At 41.9% G+C, this 21,416-nt stretch overlaps 1 protein-coding gene across 4 annotated transcripts in view; it reads left to right on the top strand.

Annotated features, from left to right (window-relative positions):
- The window catches only part of brpf3b (bromodomain and PHD finger containing, 3b), a 78,379-nt gene that overhangs the window by 39,318 nt on the left and 17,645 nt on the right, over positions 1-21,416 (top strand). For all 4 annotated transcript variants that reach the window (XM_072480337.1, XM_072480340.1, XM_072480338.1 and 1 more), the window contains 4 exons: positions 1,889-2,020; positions 4,906-5,034; positions 8,857-9,169; positions 13,763-14,029. In XM_072480337.1, coding sequence (XP_072336438.1) covers positions 1,889-2,020; positions 4,906-5,034; positions 8,857-9,169; positions 13,763-14,029 — 841 coding nt within the window. The remainder of the gene's footprint in view (positions 1-1,888; positions 2,021-4,905; positions 5,035-8,856; positions 9,170-13,762; positions 14,030-21,416) is intronic.

Here is a 21,416-nt window from a genome sequence, read left to right as displayed (position 1 = left end):
GTATAATATAGCTGACTTCAGTTAGCTTCCTGAGAATGGTTATTAATATGTTAAAACTATTAAAATGTAAAAATTCCTAAAGCAGTAAAAACAAATGGATTGTGCAAAAAATAGGTGAGTAGGTTATTGTTTATAGAATTCCATTTTAATAGAGCTTGATTTATAATTTTCTTAACAGTTTAATTTTTGCTTAGCCTTTTTTGTGTGATTAATCAGAACAACTTGATGAAAAGATGTGCGGTGATATGTGTACAGCAGTGCATTATTTTCTCATCACCTATGGATAATCAATTTTACTGGTGAATCTAATGATGCAACCGGCAAATGGAATCAGGGAATTTTCAGGTTCTGGTTAGTCATATGACAATAAACATTCTTTCAGGAAGACCAGTGGCTTTCAAACCATAAGAGGCTTTCAGCAGTGAAATGTTCAATCATCAGTGCCACCCACCAGAAGGTTAACAGAATTTGGTTTGAAGAAATGCACATTGTAACAGATGAAACTGGCCACTTTACTTGCTGTGTTATACACTACATGCCATGCATGGTTGAGCCCACCTACATCCATAACAAGATGTTAGATATAATGTGTATCTTATTCATTACTCATTGCAATGTTATACAGATGGTTTCAAACCATTTAAAAACTACCATTTAAAACCTGAGGATACAATATACTCCTGTCTCTTAACCCTGTTATCAGCATTGGTTACTTTAATAGCCATCATACAGACTGGGGCGACTTGCAATTCAAGAAGAGAGTGATTAAAGTTTGGCAGCTAATAATCTCACTCTGACTCAACCTTGAACATCATGGCGTCTTTTGTTCAGCGAAATGGTGTCAAGACTGCATCCCTACATTTGTTTGGTCACAACAACTTGTCACTCACAACCCAGTATCATGGATTGAACAACGTTCCACACAATGAATACCAACCATTTAATCATGTCTGCCTACAATTACTGTTCATCAAAAGATGAGGACAGCCTGATGGGTCTTTAGGAAAGCTAATTGGGCTTTGTTCACAGAGATTATTGAACCAGTCATGGTTACTATCCCAAAGCATAACATCTCAAAAAACCTTATGCACGCTTTTGTGGAATTCTCTACAAAGCTGTAAAATCCAAATCCTTTTCACCCCTTGTACATGCCATCTTTGTGCTGTACAAACTTTAACTACCTTCAGTGAAAATTGCTTGGAGGTAAACCTGAAGACTAATTTCATCTTTTTCCATATTACCTATGATGCTGTCTAGCATATTGGTTTTCCAGTGAAAATATGGAGTCTTGCCATTTTGTACCATCTGCTTGGTTGAATTAATGCTAAGGGGCTTTATTGCTACAGGCCTGACATTTCTGAGTACACATGGCTGATTGAACCAGATCACTGATCTTCCTCTGTTCAGTTCGAGTACTATTCCATGCATAAATGGTCTGTTTGCTACTGATTGCAAAAACCTGTTCCTGCTCATGGCGATACTGTTGCTGCTCGAGCTTTTGCACCCTGGAAATGACATCTATTAATTAAATCTATGGCAAAGTATTACCTGACATTGTCTTTCCTCATCCTTTCACTTGCACAAGGCGAGTGCCTCGATTAACCCAGTATCCTCCTAAATGGTCAACTTAAAGAAAATGCTCAATCTTCAAATATTTTACCTTGTATCGATATTTTTACATGTTCTTTGGAATCTGACATATTTCCAACCTTCACAAATATAATATAAATTTCAAGTTTAGTGATTGACATTTCCTCACTTTAGTTACCTAAATTTCATCCAAGTCCTTCTATTTTCTGATCACCTTGTTGATGTATTTTAGAGTGGTAATGATCAGTCACTGATTTAGCAAACTGCACGTGGTAATAATATTAAACTCCCTTCACAGAAGGAACAGGATGAAAAAAACAGTGCAGTAAAAGAACAGTTGAAGTACTGGCAGAAACTACGCCATGATTTGGAAAGGGCTCGGTTACTTGTTGAATTGATTCGCAAAAGAGAGAAGCTCAAAAGGGAGGAGGTAATTGTTTTATGGTTGATTATTGGGATGCTAATAGCAGCACTTGCCTTACTTGGTGTTTCTTCCACATGCAACCCGTGCGATTGGGGAAAGGTTTTACTTGTGCACTAGATGTAAATATGTTCATATAGATCATGTTTCTGATTTCATTCCAGCTTGTACATGGGCTCTTACCCATGATGACATGACTAATTGTTTGTTTTAAAACAGCATTTAAAAACAAAATTACTCTGTCAATCATATCATCAATGTATGGCCTGAGATTGCAGCTGCATTTTCCCATCTACCTGTAGTCTCCCTGTTTTGTATACTACAGTAACAGATGATATAGGTTCTTTATTAAATCTATCAATGATGACTGCAAAAGGGAGAGACTTGCTGGACTGGGGAATCAATTTTTTGAACATTTGAATATGAAATGAATTGAGGAATTTGCTGTACATCTTTAATTGAAGTGCATGATTCCTTTAATGAACCGTGTTTAGTTTGACTATGCAGTGGCTTTGGAACTATAGTTTGGTTCCACGTTAAGAATGCATAACAGGTCAGTTTTAGTATAACGTGCAATTTGAGCAATTTTACTTGCTCTAGTTAGTTCCCTTCTCCAAAGAATGGTTTTTGTTTTACAGTAGTAGATTGATCAAGCATAGCACAACTTCACATCACTGATCTTAACTTTTCCTGTTCTGACATTCAACAACAGAACTACAAGATTTTCTTTCCCACCAGTTTTCTATTCCCGTGTGATAGTAAATATTTATTGTATATGGCTATTATAGCGAGGTAAAAATTAGTTTTTTGTGTTCATTAGTCCAGATGAAACAAATTATTCCTTTGAGCTCTTTCCCTAATAAAGCACAGCTGCAATTTCATCCAAGAATCATTTCTGGATTTAGCATTATGCATAGCAAAATATAAGTTCAGAAAATCTGCAGTTCATCAAAACATCTTAAACATTGAGCCCTTTTGATTGGCTGCTCCTTGATTCTTCTAAATTTTCCCAGGCTTTCTGCCCCTGTTTTTTTTAGGAGAATTGAAAGGGATCTGTTTTTGTGATGTTCAAGTGGACTGCAATTTTAATTCTGGTTTTGTATTGTCTTGTATAATCATACTAAATTTGGAAACTAATATTGGAGGAACGTGTGGCTGTTCTTCACTAGGAATGGAATTTCAAGGAATGATTTACATGATCATTCTCTGTGCAATGTCTAAACTATTATTTTTAAGTTTGAGCAGGGGCTGGTTTAGCACAGTGGGCTAAAAGCTGGCTTGTAATGCAGAGCAAGGCCAGCAGCGCGGGTTCAATTCCCGTTCCGGCCTCCCCGAACAGGCGCCGGAATGGGGCGACTAGGGGCTTTTCACAATAACTTCATTGAAGCCTACTTGTGACAATAAGCGATTATTATGTATCTTGAATCTCGAGTATTTCGCAATCAAACTATCGGATTATCTTAATTACCTTAATAAGTAACAATTTGGTTTTCTTTTTATTGACTGCCTCCAACACTTGTATGACAAGTTGTCAGCACTGTAGCAGAGTGGTTAGCACAGTTGATTCACTAGTTCCAGGGTCCCAGGTTCGATTCCCGGCTTGGGTCATTCTGTGCGGAGTCTGCACGTTCTCCTCGTGTCTGCGTGGGTTTCCTGCAGGTGCTCCGGTTTCCTCCCACAGTCAAAGATGTGCAGGTTAGATGGATTGGCCATTATAAATTGCCCTTGGTGTCCAAAGAGGTTAGTTGGGGTGACGGGGATCGGATGCTCTTTCCAAGAGCCGGTGCAGACTCGCTGGGCCTGATGGCCTCCTTCTGCACTGTAAATTCTATGATCTATGTTCTATGATCTTCACCATTTCTACTTATGACTTGATATGAATGTCAGAGTGAGGGACATTTAGAATTATAGAATTTACAGTGCAGAAGGAGGCCACCCTTGTTTTATGATCTGATTGAATGTATATGATAGATGTAAATTAGTTGAAATTGTGCGTATCAAAACAATATTCTCTTTGTAATGATTCAATTCCACTCTAGTTTTCATCAAAGATGGACACCAATATGTGATATTTAAAACTGAACTTCAGGGTAATTAGGATGATTCATTAGAAGTTAGTGGGGGAAAAAACAATTTAATAGGAAAATAGTGCGATCAGAATGCAACCAATATCCTTTAAAAACAAATATGGATGTGTCACTAAGGACTGGCAATATACAAGACTAGCAAAACCATGGCAACGGTTGTTACGGCTGTGTCCCAGTGCATAACGACTGTTATCAGGATTGGAGAGAAGCAAAAGTGAACTCCCGACTTGTTTATTTTCCTTTGTCTGGTCATCCTTTTGATAACATTTCCATACAGTTGATTACAATGGGGTAATGGTACAATGATCAAAGTTTAGTTCATTTCATATTTCTTTTAAAAAAAATGTTAAGTACCCAATTCATTTTTTCCAATGAAGGGGTAATTTAGCGTATCCAATCCACCTACACTGCACATCTTTGTGTTGTGGGGGCAAAACCCACGCAAACACGGGGAGAATGTGCGAACTCCACACGGATAGTGACCCAGAGCCGGGATCGAACCTGGGACCTCGGTGCCATGAGACCGCAGTGCTAACCACTGTGCCGCCCCATTTCATATTTCTGTATAATGTCCTGAACCCCTCAAACATCACTGTGATGAATTTAAATAATTCCTTGTGTGTTACAATGCAGTTTTTGTAAATTTGCCATTGCAAAATATCTTGCAGTTTTATGTTATTGAGACTGCTGAAGAATTAAATAAAGCTAAAGCTTGCTTGTTTTTAATTAATTTGAATTTGAATCAACTTTGTCACATCATTGTATACCAGTATTGTGAAAGTTCTTGTATTCTTTAACATTTTGCAGGTTAAAGTTCAACAAGTTGCCTTGGAATTGCAGCTTACACCATTTATTGTGTTTTTAAGACAAATTTTGGATCAGCTGCAGGAAAGAGATCAAGCAAATATATTCACACAACCTGTAAGCCTAAAAGAGGTAAGGCTTGAAACATCGAAGATCCTTAAAGGGCTTGACACAGAAGAGGCTGTTCCCCTGGCTGGGAAGGCTCTGACAGAGGGCAGAGACTCTGGATAAGGGGCTGAACATTTAGCAATGAGGATAAATTTATTGGTTATGAAACTTTGGAATTATCTACTCCAGAGGGTTGTGGATGCTCCATCGCTAATTATATTCCGGACTGATGTGTATAGATTTTTTTGCGCCCTCAGGGAATGAAGGAGTATGGAGAATGGCTAGGAAAGTGGAGTTGAAGTAGAAGATCAGCAGGATCTTATTGAATGGTGGAGCAGGCTCGATCAGCAGAATAATCGACATATAATGTTCTTGGGCCATTCTGTAGGTAATGGGCACGATTCAGTGGATTTTAGTTTCTGTCCGCTGAATAGTGCGTTTAGCAGGGTGTTTCTTGGCGCTGCAGGTTTTTCAATGGCACTTTGCTCGCCAACAGGAAAGGCTCTGCGCAGCCCTGATCCATTCTCCTCCCCCCCCCCCCCCCCCCCCCCCCCCCCCCCCACACACACACACACACACACGAAACCTTGGGGAGATCCCCGGGAAACCCACCCTCACCCCCTCTACCTGAGAATGCGAACCGGGCCCGAATCCTGATAGTGCCAACCTGGTGTCTAGGCACCTTTGCAGAACCCCTGCCAGCCAGAAAGTGCTACTTGGGCATCCTGGCAGTGCTAAAGTTCACAGGTGCCAAGGCATGACCCTGTTCTGTCCCCCAACCATCCAGCATTTCCAATGGTCTGGGAGGACCCCCCCCCCCCCCCCCCCTGCTGTCAGGTGCCGTTATGACCGCTCTACGTTTGTGTGGACCAGTACTAAATGGCACCCTGGCGAGGTCTCCCAGACATGGCTCATTTAATTTTGTTGATCTGGATCACGCCCAGTAAGGAGGAAATCCAGATCACAACGTCTCCTGAGATTTCATTGAATCTGGAAGACCTTTTGAGCGTCGCAAGAGGCCTCTTGCTTGATTCAACAGCCTCGTTCCGACACCCAAGTCGGGCATGACGAGGCTGCTGAATCACGCCCAAAATATAATTATTACTAATGACAATATCAGGTATTTTAGTTAAACTTTCAAATGTATGCAATTAATTTGTCTGTTGTAAGTTTAAGCTCTGCTTAATTATTTTGTATTGAGTAACTTTAGATTATACAGTACCTCAGCCTCTTTTCATTTACCCCTGCATCGTCCACTGTTCACCCCTAACCCCGTTGGGTTTGTGCACATTGAATGTGAGTTTACGTAAACAGCATAGCCGAGATTATTTGTTTTATTAAAATTTGGGCACATATCTTTTATATAGTTGGATTTCTGTCCACCTAAAGAATGTGCCCAAACCTTTATTGATTTTTCTGGCCATGCATAACATGTACATAAACAGAATCCATGTGAGGTGGTTATGTGGAATAACTGCAGTACACCCTGAAGTCCTGTTTGACATATGCCAGCAGTTTTCCTGTTGCTGGTATAAATTAATGACTTAATTTTACTTTGAACAACTCTTATGGCCAAATTCAATCAGCCACTCAGCCATGAACAGCAAAGGCTTTTGGGCTGTGAATTAAATTATGGAAATGTGTTTGGGTGACCTATTTTGGTTGTTTGGGTTATTTTTATTTGTAGACTTGTGGACGCCGCTGGAAAGACCAGCATCATCCTTAATTGCCCTTGAGAAGGTGCTGGTGAGCTACCTTGTTGAACTGCTGCAGTCCGTATTGTGCAGATAGACCCACAAGTGCTGTTAGGTAGGGAATAGACAATGGGTTGGATTCTTCCATCTAAAGGTCCGCTGGCGGGAATTTCCAGCCGTCGGGCGGACGCGGCCGGAGAATCCCGCTCAATGCACTTCTTGCTGTGAAATCTAATTGATAGGAGTGCATCTTTGCCCAAATTCCTCTCCCACCCATTCCACTTCCAGGAAATAATTTCCTTTATTTAATTGATTTTGCTCAGAATATTATGTATGGTTTTGAATTTTATATTTAGGAGCAGAAATAGGCAATTCAGTCCTTCGAGCCGGCTCTGCCGTTCAATCAGATCATGGCTGATCTCTTCTAGGTCTTAAATCCACCTCCCTACCTGTTCCCTATATCTCTTTAATCCGTTTTTAAAATCCGAAATATTCCTGTCTCTTTCTTGAAACCATTTAATGATTCCGCGCGACTGCGCTATGAGGCAGCGAGTTCCACAAATTCACCACCCTCTGCGAGAAGTAGTGCCTCCTCATCTCCGTTCTAAATCTACCGCCTTTCAACCTATATCTGTGACGTCTCATTACAGATTGCCTTACAAGGGGGAACATTTGGTCTATGTTTACTTTTATCAATCCCTTTTAGTATTTTATATACCTCGATTAGATCCCCTCTCATCCTTTTAAACTCCAACAAGTATACGCCCAAACTATTTAATCTCTCCTCACACATAACCCTTTCATCCCCGGAATCAATCTGGTGAACCTCTTCTGAACTGCCTCCAATCCCACCACATCCTTCCTCAAATGAGGAGACCAAAACACACTACTCCAGATATGTTCTCACCAACACCTTGTACAATTGCAACAACACTTCTCTACTTTTACACTCCAGTCCTTTTGCAATAGACGCTAAAATTCCATTTGCCTTTTTTATTACATGTTGTACTTGCATACCAACTTCCTGTGATTCATTAACAAAGACACCCGGATCCATCTGCCCAGACCATTTTGAATCTGCTTTTTATTCAGATAACAAAAAAGAAAATGCTGCAAAATCTCAGCAGGTCTGGCAGCATCTGTAGGGAGAGAAAAGAGCTAACGTTTCGAGGATCATTTGGACTCGAAACGTTAGCTCTTTTCTCCCTACAGATGCTGCCAGACCTGCTGAGATTTTCCAGCACTTTCTTTTTGGTTTCAGATTCCAGCATTCACAGTAATTTGCTTTTACCTTCTATTTACATAATATGCCTTTCTATTTATTTAAAGAAAATGGAAAACCTCACACTTATCCCCATTAACTCCACCTGCCAAATTTTGGCCGATTCTCCTCGCCTATCTATATCCATCTGTAAACTCTTTGTCTTCTCTTCACTGCCTGCTTTCCCACCTACTGTAGTATCACCTGCAAATTTTGCTATGTTACACTCTGTCCCTGCTTGCAGATCGTTTATATAGATTGTAAACAATTGAGGTCCAAGGACTGACCCCTGCGGCACTCCACTGGTTACAGTTTGCCAGCCAGAGAAGGACCCATTTATCCCGACCCTTTGCTTTCTGTCAGTCAGCCAATCTTCAATCCAATCTAGTTGTCTACCCCCAATCCCCTGCGATCTCACCTTCTGGATCAGTCTTTAATGCAACATCTTGTCAAACAATATTGGCGCATTTTAATTTTGTGCATGCATCAGAATCATGCTGAAGTTAGGTAGGTGTGGATTCAGTCATTCCACATAATTTAGAATCTGTCAAGAAACCACTGCATATATTATCTCTGTTTGAAGAGAGAGTTTCATCTTTGGTACCTATGAAACAATTACAAAATATGATTAACTCAACATTCATCTTGCTTGTCAATTTGTTGAAAACTACTGTGTAAATGGAATAGTTGATAACTACACAAAACGCTATTGAGTACACTAATTTGGAAGTTTTTTATCCCAGTAAGTTCACTGCTTAAAATTTAAAGGAAATCTACAAATAAGACACAGGATTCCATTATTAAAAAATGGTGAGACTCGCTCTTTAGCATAAAGTATTTTTGGGAGGCATGAAAGAGGACTGCTCATTATTAATGCTTTTGTTTTTCAAGGTTCCAGATTATTTAGAGTTTATTACACATCCTATGGACTTTTCCACCATGAGGAAAAAGCTAGAAACTCACTGTTACAAAACCCTTGATGAGTTTGAAACGGATTTTAACCTGGTCATAAACAACTGTATGAAGTATAATGCTAAGGAAACTATATTCTACCGAGCAGCAGTGCGATTGAGAGACATAGGAGGTTCCATATTAAGGTGTGCTCGACGCCAAGCTGAAAATGTTGGGTATGACTATGAAACTGGAATGCATCTACCTGAATCACCAAATCTGGCAAACTTCTACCGCTTCTCCTGGGAGGATGGTAGGTATACTGACAGTACAGATTGTTGGTGGGAGAATAATATTTACTTTTGTTATTTCACTGAAAAGTGGGGGGAACCAAGAGATTCAGTTGATGGATTTGAAAAACATTACATAAATTGTCCCAAATTTGAGCTTTTTGTAAAGATGGTTAATATTCAAAAATAAAATTCCATTATTATATTTTTAAGAAACCTTTAATCGAATAATGTACTTTCAGTTAATGTTGCTAATTCCACACATTAAATGTGTGGGGTTGCATAATTCATCTATTCTTACAGGGATAAACATTACTAACTCAAATGGTTATCCTATTTGTGATTACATGGAACAAATGTTAGAACAGGAATAGGTTCTCAGATTTATTTTTATTTTACTGCAATGTACAAGTTATTAGCATTTATTTAATCATACAAGTCCCAGGTAATGACCATCTCTTGCAAGAGAGGATGTAACCACTGCCCCTTGACATTCAGTGGCATTACCATCGCTGACACCCCCACAATCTACATCCTGGGGGTTACCATTGATCAGAAACTGAACTGGATTAGCCACATTAATACTGTGGCTACCAGGGCATGTCAAAGTTTAGGAATCCTACAGAAGAGTAACTCCCCTCCTGACCCCCCCCCCCCCCCCCCCCCCCCCACCACAAAAAAAAAAGCCTGTCCACCATCTACAAGGCACAAATCAGGAGTGCAATGGAATACCCTCCACTTGCCTGGGTGAGTGCAGCTCCAATAACACTCAAACGAAGCTCGACACCATCCAGGACAAAGCAGCCCTCTTGATTGCTCCCCCTTCCATAAACGTTCAAACCTTCCACCACCGATGAACAATGGCAGTCGTGTGTACCATCTGCAAGATGCACTGCAGTAGCTCACCAAGTTTCCTTAAACAAAACCTTCCCAACCCACGACCACTCCACTCTAGAAGGACAAGAGCAGCAGATACCACCTGGAGGTTCCCCTCCAAGTCACTCACCACCCTGACTTGGAAATATATTGCTGCTCCTTCACTGTCGCTGGGGCAACATCCTGGAACTTCTTCCCTAAATAATACAGTGGGTGTACCTACACCTCCAGGACTGCAGCGGTACAAGAAGGCAATTTACCAACACCTTCTGAAGGGCAACTAGGGATGGGCAATAAATGGTGGCCTAACCAGTGACGCCCACATTCCGTAAATGAATAAAAAAAAAGTAACCGGTATACGAAGGGCAGAACTTTATTGCATAAAACATGAGGTGTGCTACAGGAAACTTGTTTTAAATTATCTTTTTAATGTCACATGTTCCCAAAATTCTCTTTTTGCAATGATTTGGTCACCCTTTTTTTCACACATTATCCTCAAAGAAGAAGTGTATCCAAAGAAACATAAGCAGAGGTAGAGAATATTTTGATAGGCACCAAATTAGATATCATGACCATGTAAAAGACATTTCCTTAGGTCTATGAGCTAGGAATTTGTATGTGTATTTAGTTCGCTTTTTTAATTTGAGAGGTTCACTTCAAAAATTATTTAGCAGGTAAGCTTTAATCTTAAACTAATGATTAGTTCAATACAAAGCTATTGATGAAAGTGACAAGTAAAAATAATGAAGTTATTAACTAAAATGCAGATCCAAGAATCAAAACGCGGCTAAAGGAAAAAAATTGCTTTAAAGATGAGATTTCAAATCGGTCTCTGAGATATCATTGTGTGCCCGTTGCTTGAATTCCTTTCTACAGTGAAGTATTGAAACTTTGGTTCAATTTAGCAGTTGCAGTGGCTTCTGCAGTCGACTAGTTCGTTTTTGCCTTTCCAGGTGGACTTGGCAGGTCAAGCAGGTTTTGGGAGAGAGAGAGAAGGTTTCTTGCTCCTCACTAGTTCTACAGTTATGCCACCTGAAGATTGTCTAGATTTACTCTCAGCAGAACAGCAGTTGATTCCTGGATAATCTTCCTGTTTGATTCAGAGAGAACTCCTCTCTGATGTCTCTTGAGTTCTTCCTGGGGGTTCTGCACCCTGCTTTTCCAAGATGGCGCAGCCTCCTTTATACAGTTCAAAAACACAAAAATGGCTGCGATGTGAATTTTAAAGAAGTCATTGTTTCATGAGGCAAAGAAGCGCATAGAATCCTTACAGTGCAGAAGGAGGCCATTCGCCCATTGCACTGACCCTTTGAAGGAACACTCTCTACCCATGTCCAGTCCGCTATCCACCCCGCCCTAGCCTCGTAACCCTATAACGTAACCTGCACATCCCTGGTCATTAAGAGGCATTTGATCATAGCCAATCCACTTAAACTGCACATCTTTGGCCTGTGGGAGGAAACTGGAGCACCCGGAGGAAATCCATGCAGGCACGGGAGAAGGTGCAAACTACACCGACATCACCCGAGGCCGGAATTGAACCCCTATCCCTGGCGCTGTGAGGCAACAGTGCTAACTGCTGTGACACCGTGCCACCCTTAATTACGTTGTGATCCTTCCTATTTCCTGTTCCCTCAGAAGTAAAAGAGATTTTCACACTTTTTAGAAGATTCAGTAGACATCCCCGGAGGAGTCTTTTGCATTTTAATACCTCTTCATAGCCAGCTTTAGAGATACGAATCTGACTTGTTTGAACTAACACAGAAAGGCGCCATGCCTCTCCATACTTTTAAAACTCCATCTAAAGCTTTGCAAACCGGAATGTACCTTTGAAACAATTGTTCTTAAAATCTGTAATATAATTAACATAGATAAGACATAAGAATCTTTAACGTAATAAATATCCAAAGTGCTTCTTGAGTTACAGGCTGATACAAAATAGGAATTTGAAGAAATAACTGGGACATGGTCAAAGTAATTTATGTGGTGGAAGCTTTTGAAGACTGGGTGAGAGATGGCAAAGGAGAGTGATTGAGGAAAAATGTTCTCGACTGTAGAGCCAAAATGGATGAAGTATGTTGCTTTGATGTGGAAGTGGGGATGAGTGAGAGGAGGTCTGTGTCAGAGGAATAGAAAGTATAAGTTACCATGTATGGTCAGGTAGGAGTGGATGATGGCTTGGAATGATTTGTAAATGACACTAGGGCTTTAAGTTCCATATGTTAAATTTCTTGCTTATTAGCATATATAATGTCAGACTATGGGGAATGGAGTTTAAAATGTACTGAATATAAGGCACATTGTATTAAAATTGCATTAAAACTAAAGCAAAATTTGTAAGTTTAAGATGTAAATGTTTGAAACAATTAGTTTTTTGCAGTAAAATGAGTGAATTAGAAACAAGTCTGGTTGTCAGTGCTGGAGAGTGTACCCATTTATGTAGCAGCAAAAAGTCTTAGCACTGGAGGTAAAACAAAAACATGAGCTAGAGGGTCTATACAAGTCAGTACTGTAATGTCCAGAAAGAATAGCAGCTCTGTGTACACTGTAAAATCTGCTATGCTGGCTCTAACAACAAAATAAATGTTTAATTGCTTATGCTACTTAGGACCGAGGCTAGAGTACTTCAAAATATTACATATCAAGTTTTTAAATAATAGCATGCTTAAAATTAACTTTACTTCTCGATAAAATAATCCATTATGTTTAACCATTAATATATATAAATAGTTGCAGTTGATTTTCTGAAAATGGACACCTTGGATGAATGTGACATCATGTGCTTGTTAATCTCCAACTCTCGTCATCAATTGAAACGACTGCATTGAATGTGATGTAATTATATTTAATTCAAACATGTTTTCAATCATTTGGTGTTTACATTGATAAACTTTGCGTGGTGCTTACAATTTGATCCTGAAATGTATTAATGTTAATGCCATTAACGTTAATGGCTGTATCCTCATTCGTGCATTTACTGACTGGAGCTGAAATTTTTGTCAAATGTTCATTAAATTATTGTGATTTGAAATTTTAATTCACTTAAAAATCAAACATAAAGGGGGCGGCATGGTGGCACAGTGGCTAGCACTGCTGCCTACGGCGCAGAGGACCCAGGTTTGATCCTAGCCCCGGGCCACTGTCAGTTGGAAAGAAATAATTGGGTACTCTAAATTTATTTTCAAAAATCAAACATTTTTAAATTTTAGAGTACCCAATTATTTTTCTTTTCCAATTAAAGGGCAATTTAGCGTGGCCAATCCACCTAACCGGCACATCTTTGTGTTGTGTGGGTGAATCCCACGCAGATACGGGGAGAATGTGCAAACTCCACACAGATAGTGACCTGGGGCCAGGATCGAACCCAGGTCCTCAGCGCTGTCGGCAGCAGTGCTAACCACCGTCACCGTGCCGCCCAAAAACATCATAATTATAACTTCAGTTCGTGGATCAATTTATGTTTTACAATGCAGTGGGATTTATTATTCTAAGATTCGTATAACTTAATATTGCATTACTGATCATTCACATGTGGTAAACAAGTCCACTAACTGTGGCTAATGTGGCAAATTCATATTTGTGAATGTCAATACTTTTTGTTGGTTTCAATATTTCCATAATCCTTTCTTATACTAATCCTAATGCAAACCAGACCAAGAAAACTAAAAGCACCAAGAAAACATCAATTGATGACTATGGGGAATTTTTGGATTCAATTTATGTTTTGATTTGTTCTTCAGTGGACAACATGCTGATACCAGAGAACAGAACCCATATGTCGCTGGAGGACCAGCTCAAAGAGCTGCTAGATAAATTGGACATAACATGCACCATGAAGTCAAGTGGAGCTAGATCAAAGCGAGTAAGATTATTGAGGAGAGAAATCAACAGCATCAGGCATAAACTGGCACAACAGCAGCATCTGCATAATGGCAACTACTCTGAATTGTTGAAGGAAGACAATGGAAAACCACTGACTGAAAGCCACGATGATAGTGCTGAAAGAGGTTTGTGATATTTAACTTAATCTCTATGGTGCAGATCTTGTGGTGACTGGCAAAATGACATTGCTCACTGGTGATCTCGAAGAAAGATGTCCATATAGATTTAGTGATCTCTGTATGGTGTGGAATTCCCCTTCTTGACCATTTAAATCTCGCATCAAGTCAAAGAAATCTCCAGGCGTCCAGTGACAGTGATTTCATTGATCAGGGTAAGCAGCCAATCACAATTAAGAATTCTCTCAGACAGCAAGCCAGAATGAACTGATTACTCTTCACTTTTAATTACAAATTTACTGGGAAGTAAACAAATGATTGGGACATACAAATGGGATTAAGGTAAAGCTGAAATATAATCAAACTTTATGATTTAAAAAAAAATTCCAATAATTTTTTCTTTCAATGGAGGAATGTGAGATTTCACAAATGCAATTTCTTTTTTCAGACCGTAGGAAGTTTTTCATCAGTAATTATGCACTCTGAGCTGAATTGTATGCTCCCCTCCTGCAGATTTGAAGGCAGAGGACATGTAAAATCCAGTGAATGGTCTTGCTGCCTACCTTCCTGCTCCCAATTCTTCTGAAATTTTACAGGGGTTAGGATAGGCATCAGGCTGCTTGCCCACCTGCCTTTGGGCCAATTGGGATCCTTAAGAGGCCATCACACCTGATCGCCGCTGTTTTTCTACCCAGGGTAGGGGTAGGCCCATACATGTTGGAAGCCCAACAGCTTTAGCTCCACGGGCTGGTGTCAGGCAAGTGGTGGGGACCTAATTTGTGAGACCCCTAAGCTGCAACTGGCCCCTTGAATCCAACCCCTTCATCTTCCTAGTTCCAAAACCCCTGAACCCAGGCTTATCTGGGCTTCTCTGCATTGGTGACTGCCTGTAGTTCCAGCTGTGGCCACTGTTCCTGATGATGCTGATGGGACTACAGAGCCTCTGGCCTTTAGGTAGTCCACAGCTCCCTAAGGAGAGACTTCCTCCCGAGAAAAGGGTGGAAGTAATAATCTTTATTAATGTCACAAGTAGGCTTACATTAACACCACTGAAGTTGCTATGTAAATCCCCTAGTCGTCACACTCCTGTTCGGGTACACTGAGGGAGAATTGAGAATGTCCAATTCGCCTAACAAGAGCGTCTTTTGGGACTTGTGGGAGGAAGCAGGAACACCTGGAGGAAACCTACATAGACACGCGGAGAACCTGCAGACTCCGCACAGTGACCCAAGCCGGGAATCGAACCTGGGTCCCTGACGCTGTGAAGCAATAGTGCTAACCACTGTGCTACCATGCTGCCCGTCTCGCCTTAAAACAATTAACCCTGCTCCCAGCCACCACCACCATCCACCTCCCCCACACACTCGACCTCAATCTCTGTGAGATATAGCACCCAGTAAAATCCAGCTCCCGTTAAACCTCATTTGATAAGGTGCAACGTTTTCAAGGATTGTTTTTACATTGAGACCAGTAGTGTGCAAGCTAAAATTCTCATAGATTCTGTGATTTCTAATTGACTGCAGTCTGGAGGGACATTAGTGCACCCTGTGGTAAAGCTTAGAATCACTGGCAGCAACTTCTGAATTTCAATGTTTAATTCTGCAAGTGCGGATTCCAGACGTTGCTATCAGTTTTGAGATATAAGGACAGCAAACACTATTTTGCTGTTCATATCCCATAGAATCCGGGCATCTGTGTCTTCAAAACTTTAGAACTCGAGAACAAAAGGGGGTGATTACAAACAATAAGAGGGCTGATGTCAGACAGTGCTTTTAATGCAGCAATTGATTAACACTTCTGAATATAAAGTATAATAAGAGGCAGAGAAATGCTGCCATTGAAGAAAAAGTAACCTGATGAGCTGCCTTCTTTCCAATGCAGTTAATGTTGAGCATTTTCATATTTTTTTGAGGTTTTTATATATTGTTTCAGGGGATTATGCTGAGCTAGCATTTGTTGACCATTCCAAATTGTCCTTGAACTGAGTGGCTTGCTAGGCTATTTCAGAAGGCATTTAACAGTCAACCACATTACTGTGGACCTGGAGTCACCTGTAGATGAGGCCGTCAGAAATCCTTCCCTAAAGGTTTTTATGGCAATCGACAATTGTTTCATGATCACCATTGGACATTTTTCAATTCCAGATTTTTATTGAATTCAAATTTCACCATCTGCCATGGTGGGATTGGAAACCGGGTCCCCAGATCATTTCTTGGGTCTCTGGGTAGTCTCTGTCCAGTGACAATACCACTACGCCACCGCCTCCCCAACTAGTTGTTAAAACTAGATGGAATTGGTCTGCACAATTCATTCAATATAATAAAGAGGGAAGGATGTTTAAGAATTTGACCACAATATATATTCATCCATGTGTTTAAAATAGATTTATACGTTAAATAATTTGAAATAACACTTTTAAGAGATCCCCTTAGAGATGGTCAGCCAGAGGGTGGCATGTGGCGTAGTGGATAGCACTGGGATTGCGGCGCTGAGGACCCGGGTTCGAATCTCGGCCCTGGGTCACTGTCCATGTGGAGTTTGCACTTTTTCCCCATGTCTGCGTGGCTTTCACCCCCACAACCCAAAGATGTGCAGGTTAGGTGGACTGGCCATGCTAAATTGCCCCCTAATTGGGAAACACAAAATTGGGAACTCTAAATTTAAAAAAAAAAAAGAGATGGTCAGATAAGGGGACGTCCTGTGGCGGCATGTAGGTGGCTCCTGCTGAAGTCTCTAGTTTTTGGACTTTTGGCCGCTTTCAGGAGTAGTTTGTGGATGAGTTTGTGTGGGAAGTCATCTGAGGAATGTCGAAAACCCAGAAAAAAAGTGCTGGAAAGGAGGAGGCGGGAGAAAGTCCGCTGGCGAGTGAGGCTGAGAGCCCTGCAGGAAGAAAGATGGCGGGGGCTGGGTCGTTGGGTGGGGCTGAATGCTCGTAGTATTCGGAATAAGGTAAATGAATTGATGGCGCAAATCATCGTGAATGACTATGATTTGACATGAGTGGCCATTACTGAAACATGGTTAAAGGATGGCCACGACTGGGAGTTAAATATCCAAGGGTATTAAACTATACGGAAGGACAGGGTGGATGGTAAGGGAGGTGGTGTAGCTCTGTTATTTAAGGATGACATCCGGGCAATAATAAGGGATGACATTGGTGCTATGGAGGATAAGGTTGAATCGATTTGGGTGGAAATCAGGAATAGTAAAGGCGAAAAAGTCACTGATGGGAGTAGTCTATAGGCCACCAAATAGTAACATTATGGTGGGGCAGGCAATAAACAAAGAAATAACGGATCTACATGTCGATTGGTTTAACCAGGTCGGTCAAGGCAGCCTTGAGGGGTTTATAGAATGTATCCGCGATAATTTCCTAGAACAATATGTAATAGAACCTATGAGGGAACAAGCGGTCCTAGATCTGGTCCTGTGAAATGAGACCGGATTGATTAATGATCTCCTAGTTAGGGATCCTCTCGGAAGGAGCGATCACAATATGGTGGAATTTAAAATACAGACGGAGGGTGAGAAGGTAAAATCAAACACTAGTGTTTTGTGCTTACACAAAGGCGATTACAATGGGATGAGAGAAGAGTAATTAAGTTAAGTTACTTCAGTTAAGTCAATTAAGTTACTCTAGCCAAGGTAGAGTGGGAGCAAAGATTTTATGGTGAAACAGTTGAGGAACAATGGAGAACCTTCCAAGCGATTTTTTCACAGTGCTCAGCAAAGGTTTATACCAACAAAAAGGAAGGACGGTAGAAAGAGGGAAAATCGACCGTGGATATCTAAGGAAATAAGGGAGAATATCAAATTGAAGGGAAAAGCATACAAAGTGGCAAAGATTAGTGGGAGACTAGAGGACTGGGAAATCTTTAGGGGGCAACAGAAAGCTACTAAAAGAGCTATAAAGAAGAGTAAGATAGATTATGAGAGTAAACTTGCTCAGAATATAAAAACAGATAGTAAACATTTCTACAGATATATGAAACAAAAAAGAGTGGCTAAGGTAAATATTGGTCCTTTAGAGGATGAGAAGGGAGATTTAATAATGGGAGATGAGGAAATGGCTGAGGAACTGAACAGGTTCTTTGGGTTGGTTTTCACACAGGAAGACACAAATAACATGCCAGTGACTGATGGAATAATAATAATAACCTTTATTGTCACAAGTATGAAGTTATTGTGAAAAGCCCCTAGTCGCCACATTCCGGCGCCTGTTCGGGTAAGCTGGTACCGGAATTGAACCCACGCTGCTGGCCTTGCTCTGCATCACAAACCGCCTATCTAGCCCACTGATCTAAACCAGCCCTGATAAAATGAGGCTATGATAGGTGAGGACCTTGAACGATTGTTATCACTAAGGAGGCAGTGATGGGAAAACAAATGGGGCTAAAGGTAGACCAGTCTCCTGGCCCTGATGGAATGCATCCCAGGGTACTAAAAGAGATGGCTAGGGAAATTGCAAATGCTCTCGTGATTATTTACCAAAATTCACTGGACTCTGAGGTGGTCCCGGTGGATTGGAAATTAGCATACATGACACCGCTGTTTAAGAAAGGAGGTAGTCAGAAAGCGGGTAATTATAGGCCAGTTAGCTCAACTACTGTAGGGAAGATGCTGGAGTCTGTCATCAAGAAAGAAATAGCGAGGCATCTGGATGGAAATTGTCCCATTGGGCAGACGCAGCATGGGTTGATAAAGGGCAGGTCGTGCCTAACTAATTTAGTGGAATATTTTGAGGACATTACCAGTGCAGTAGATAACGGGGAGCCAATGGATGTGGTATATCTGGATTTCCAGAAAGCTTTTGAAAAGGTGCCACACAAAAGGTTGCTGCATAAGATAAAGATGCATGGCATTAAGGATAAAGTCGTAGCATGGATAGAAGATTGGTTAATGAAAGAAAAAAATGAAAATCGCTGATTGTCAAGAGTAGGCTTCAATTAAGTTACTATGCAAAGCCCCTAGTCGCCACATTCCGGCGCCTGTTCGGGGAGGCTGGTAAGGGAATGGAACCGTGCTGCTGGCCTGCCTTGGTCTGCTTCAACAGCCAGCCCCTGGTTTATTAGAAAGCCCCTGGTTTATTAGAAAGCAATTAATAGAAAGCAAAGAGTGGGGATTAATGGGTGTTTCTCTGGTTGGCAATCAGTAGCTAGTGGTGTCCCTCAGGGATCAGTGTTGGGCCCATAATTGTTCACAATTTACATAGATGATTTGGAGTTGGGGGACCAAGTGCAATGTGTCCAAGTTTGCAGACGGCGCTAAGATGAGTGGTGAAGCAAAAAGTGCAGAGAATACCGGAAGTCTGCAGAGGGATTTGGATAGGTTAAGTGAATGGACTAGGGTCTGGCAGACGGAATACAATGTTGCCAAATGTGAGGCTATCCATTTTGGTAGGAATAACAGCAAAAGGGATTATTATTTAAATGATAAAATATTAAAACATGCTGCTGTGCAGAGAGACCTGGGTGTGCTAATGCACGAGTCGCAAAAAGTTGCTTTACAGGTGCAACAGGTGATTAAGAAGGCAAATGGAGTTTTGTCCTTCATTGCTAGAGGGATAGAGTTTATGACTCGGGAGGTTATGCTGCAATTGTATAAGGTGTTAGTGAGGCCACACCTGGAGTATTGTGTTCAGTTTTGGTCTCCTTACCTGAGAAAGGACGTACTGGCGCTGGAGGGTGTGCAGAGGGAGATTCACTAGGTTAATCCCAGAGCTGAAGGGGTTGGAGTACGAGGAGAGGTTGAGTAGACTGGGACTGTACTCGTTGGAATTTAGAAGGATGCGGAGGATCTTATAGAAGCGTATAAAATTATGAAGGGAATAGCTAGGATAGATGCGGGCAGGTTGTTTCCACTGGCGGGTGAAAGCAGAACTAAGGGGCATAGCCTCAAAATAAGGGGAAGTAGATTTAGGACTGAGTTTAGGAGGAACTTCTTCACCCACAGGGTTGTGAATCTATGGAATTCCTTGCCCAGTGAAGCAGTTGAGGCTCCTTCATTAAGTGTTTTTAAGATCAAGATAGATAGTTTTTTGAAGAATAAAGGGATTAAGGGATATGGCGTTCGGGCCGGAAAGTGGAGTTGAGTCCACGAAAGATCAGCCATGATCTCATTGAGTGGCGGAGCAGGCTCGAGGGGCCAGATGGCCTACTCCTGCTCCTAGTTCTTATGTTCTCTCAGTAGAAACTCTGACCCAGGTGATGTCGGTGGAGTTTGAGAGGCTGCTTGCTCAGCATATGGAAGTACTTCGGAGGAAGATGATGGCTTCACTGAAAGTGTGTGTGGTGGAGGCGATTGTCCCAATAAAGACTGCAGTGATGAAGACAGCGCTCAAGGTGCGGGAGCAAGGAGAGAAGTTGAAGGGGTTGGAGGAGGCATTGTTCGAACACCGAGATCAGTTCCCCTTGATGGGTGAGGAGCTGTGGAGGTGGCGGAGGCCAACAAAGGGCTGTGAGCTAAGGTGGAGGACCTGGAAAACAGGGTGAGGAGGCAAAACCTGAGAATTGTGGGCTTGCCCGAGGGGGTGGAGGGCCCGAGGCCGACCGAGGGTGGGTAGTTCCCAGCTGCGCTCGCTGACCCAGTCAGTTGGGAGGGGGGTGTACAAAGGCGATAGCAGGGCTTATGAAGGAGATGGGGGGGAGTGGACCAGTGGAGATTTTTGCACCCAGGGGATGGGGAATATTTATTTTTCTCCCTGGTGCACAAGGTTCTTTCGAGAATTTACTTTTCTGTGGTGGGAAAGGTGCTGTTGGCTGGAGTTAAGAAGTCTGAGTATACAGCAATTGTGATCTCTGATCACTCTCCGCATTGGATGAATGTGATATTGGAGAAAGGGATGGCCCAGAGGCCGGGGTAGAGAATGGGCATGGGGTTACTGGCGGATCGGAGCTTGTCTGACAAGATGGGCCAGTTAATTGAGGAGTATGTGGGGTTTAATTGCAATATTTGGGAGTCTCTAAAGCCGGTGGTGAGGGGGGAGGTGATCTCGATTAAGGCTAAGATGGATAGGGAGGAATGGCAATGACTGATAGAGATTATGGAGGTGGATGTGAGGTACATGGGGGACCCAGTCTCATGGGAAAGAGGACGGAGTTGCAGGCGAGGTTTGACCTATTGTCCACATACGAAAGTGGTGCATCAGTTGAGAAGGGCGAGAGGGGGCTGTTTATGAGTACGGAGAGAAATAGGGGGCAGGTTTCTCCGTAATCGGCGCGATGTCCGCCGACTGGCGCGAATCAGTCCGGCATCGCGCCGCCCCAAAGGTGCGGAATTCTCCACATCCTGAGGGGCCGAGCCCTTACCTTGAGGGGCTAGGCCCGCGCCGGACTGATTTCCGCCCCACCAGCTGGCGGGAAAGGCCTTTGGTGCCCCGCCAGCCGGCAAGGAAATG

This window comes from Scyliorhinus torazame, chromosome 17, assembly GCF_047496885.1.
Source record: "Scyliorhinus torazame isolate Kashiwa2021f chromosome 17, sScyTor2.1, whole genome shotgun sequence".
Classification (NCBI taxonomy): Eukaryota; Metazoa; Chordata; class Chondrichthyes; order Carcharhiniformes; family Scyliorhinidae; genus Scyliorhinus; species Scyliorhinus torazame.
The sequence above is the reverse complement of the archived record's forward strand: the minus strand, read 5'-3'. Positions and strand labels throughout refer to the sequence as shown.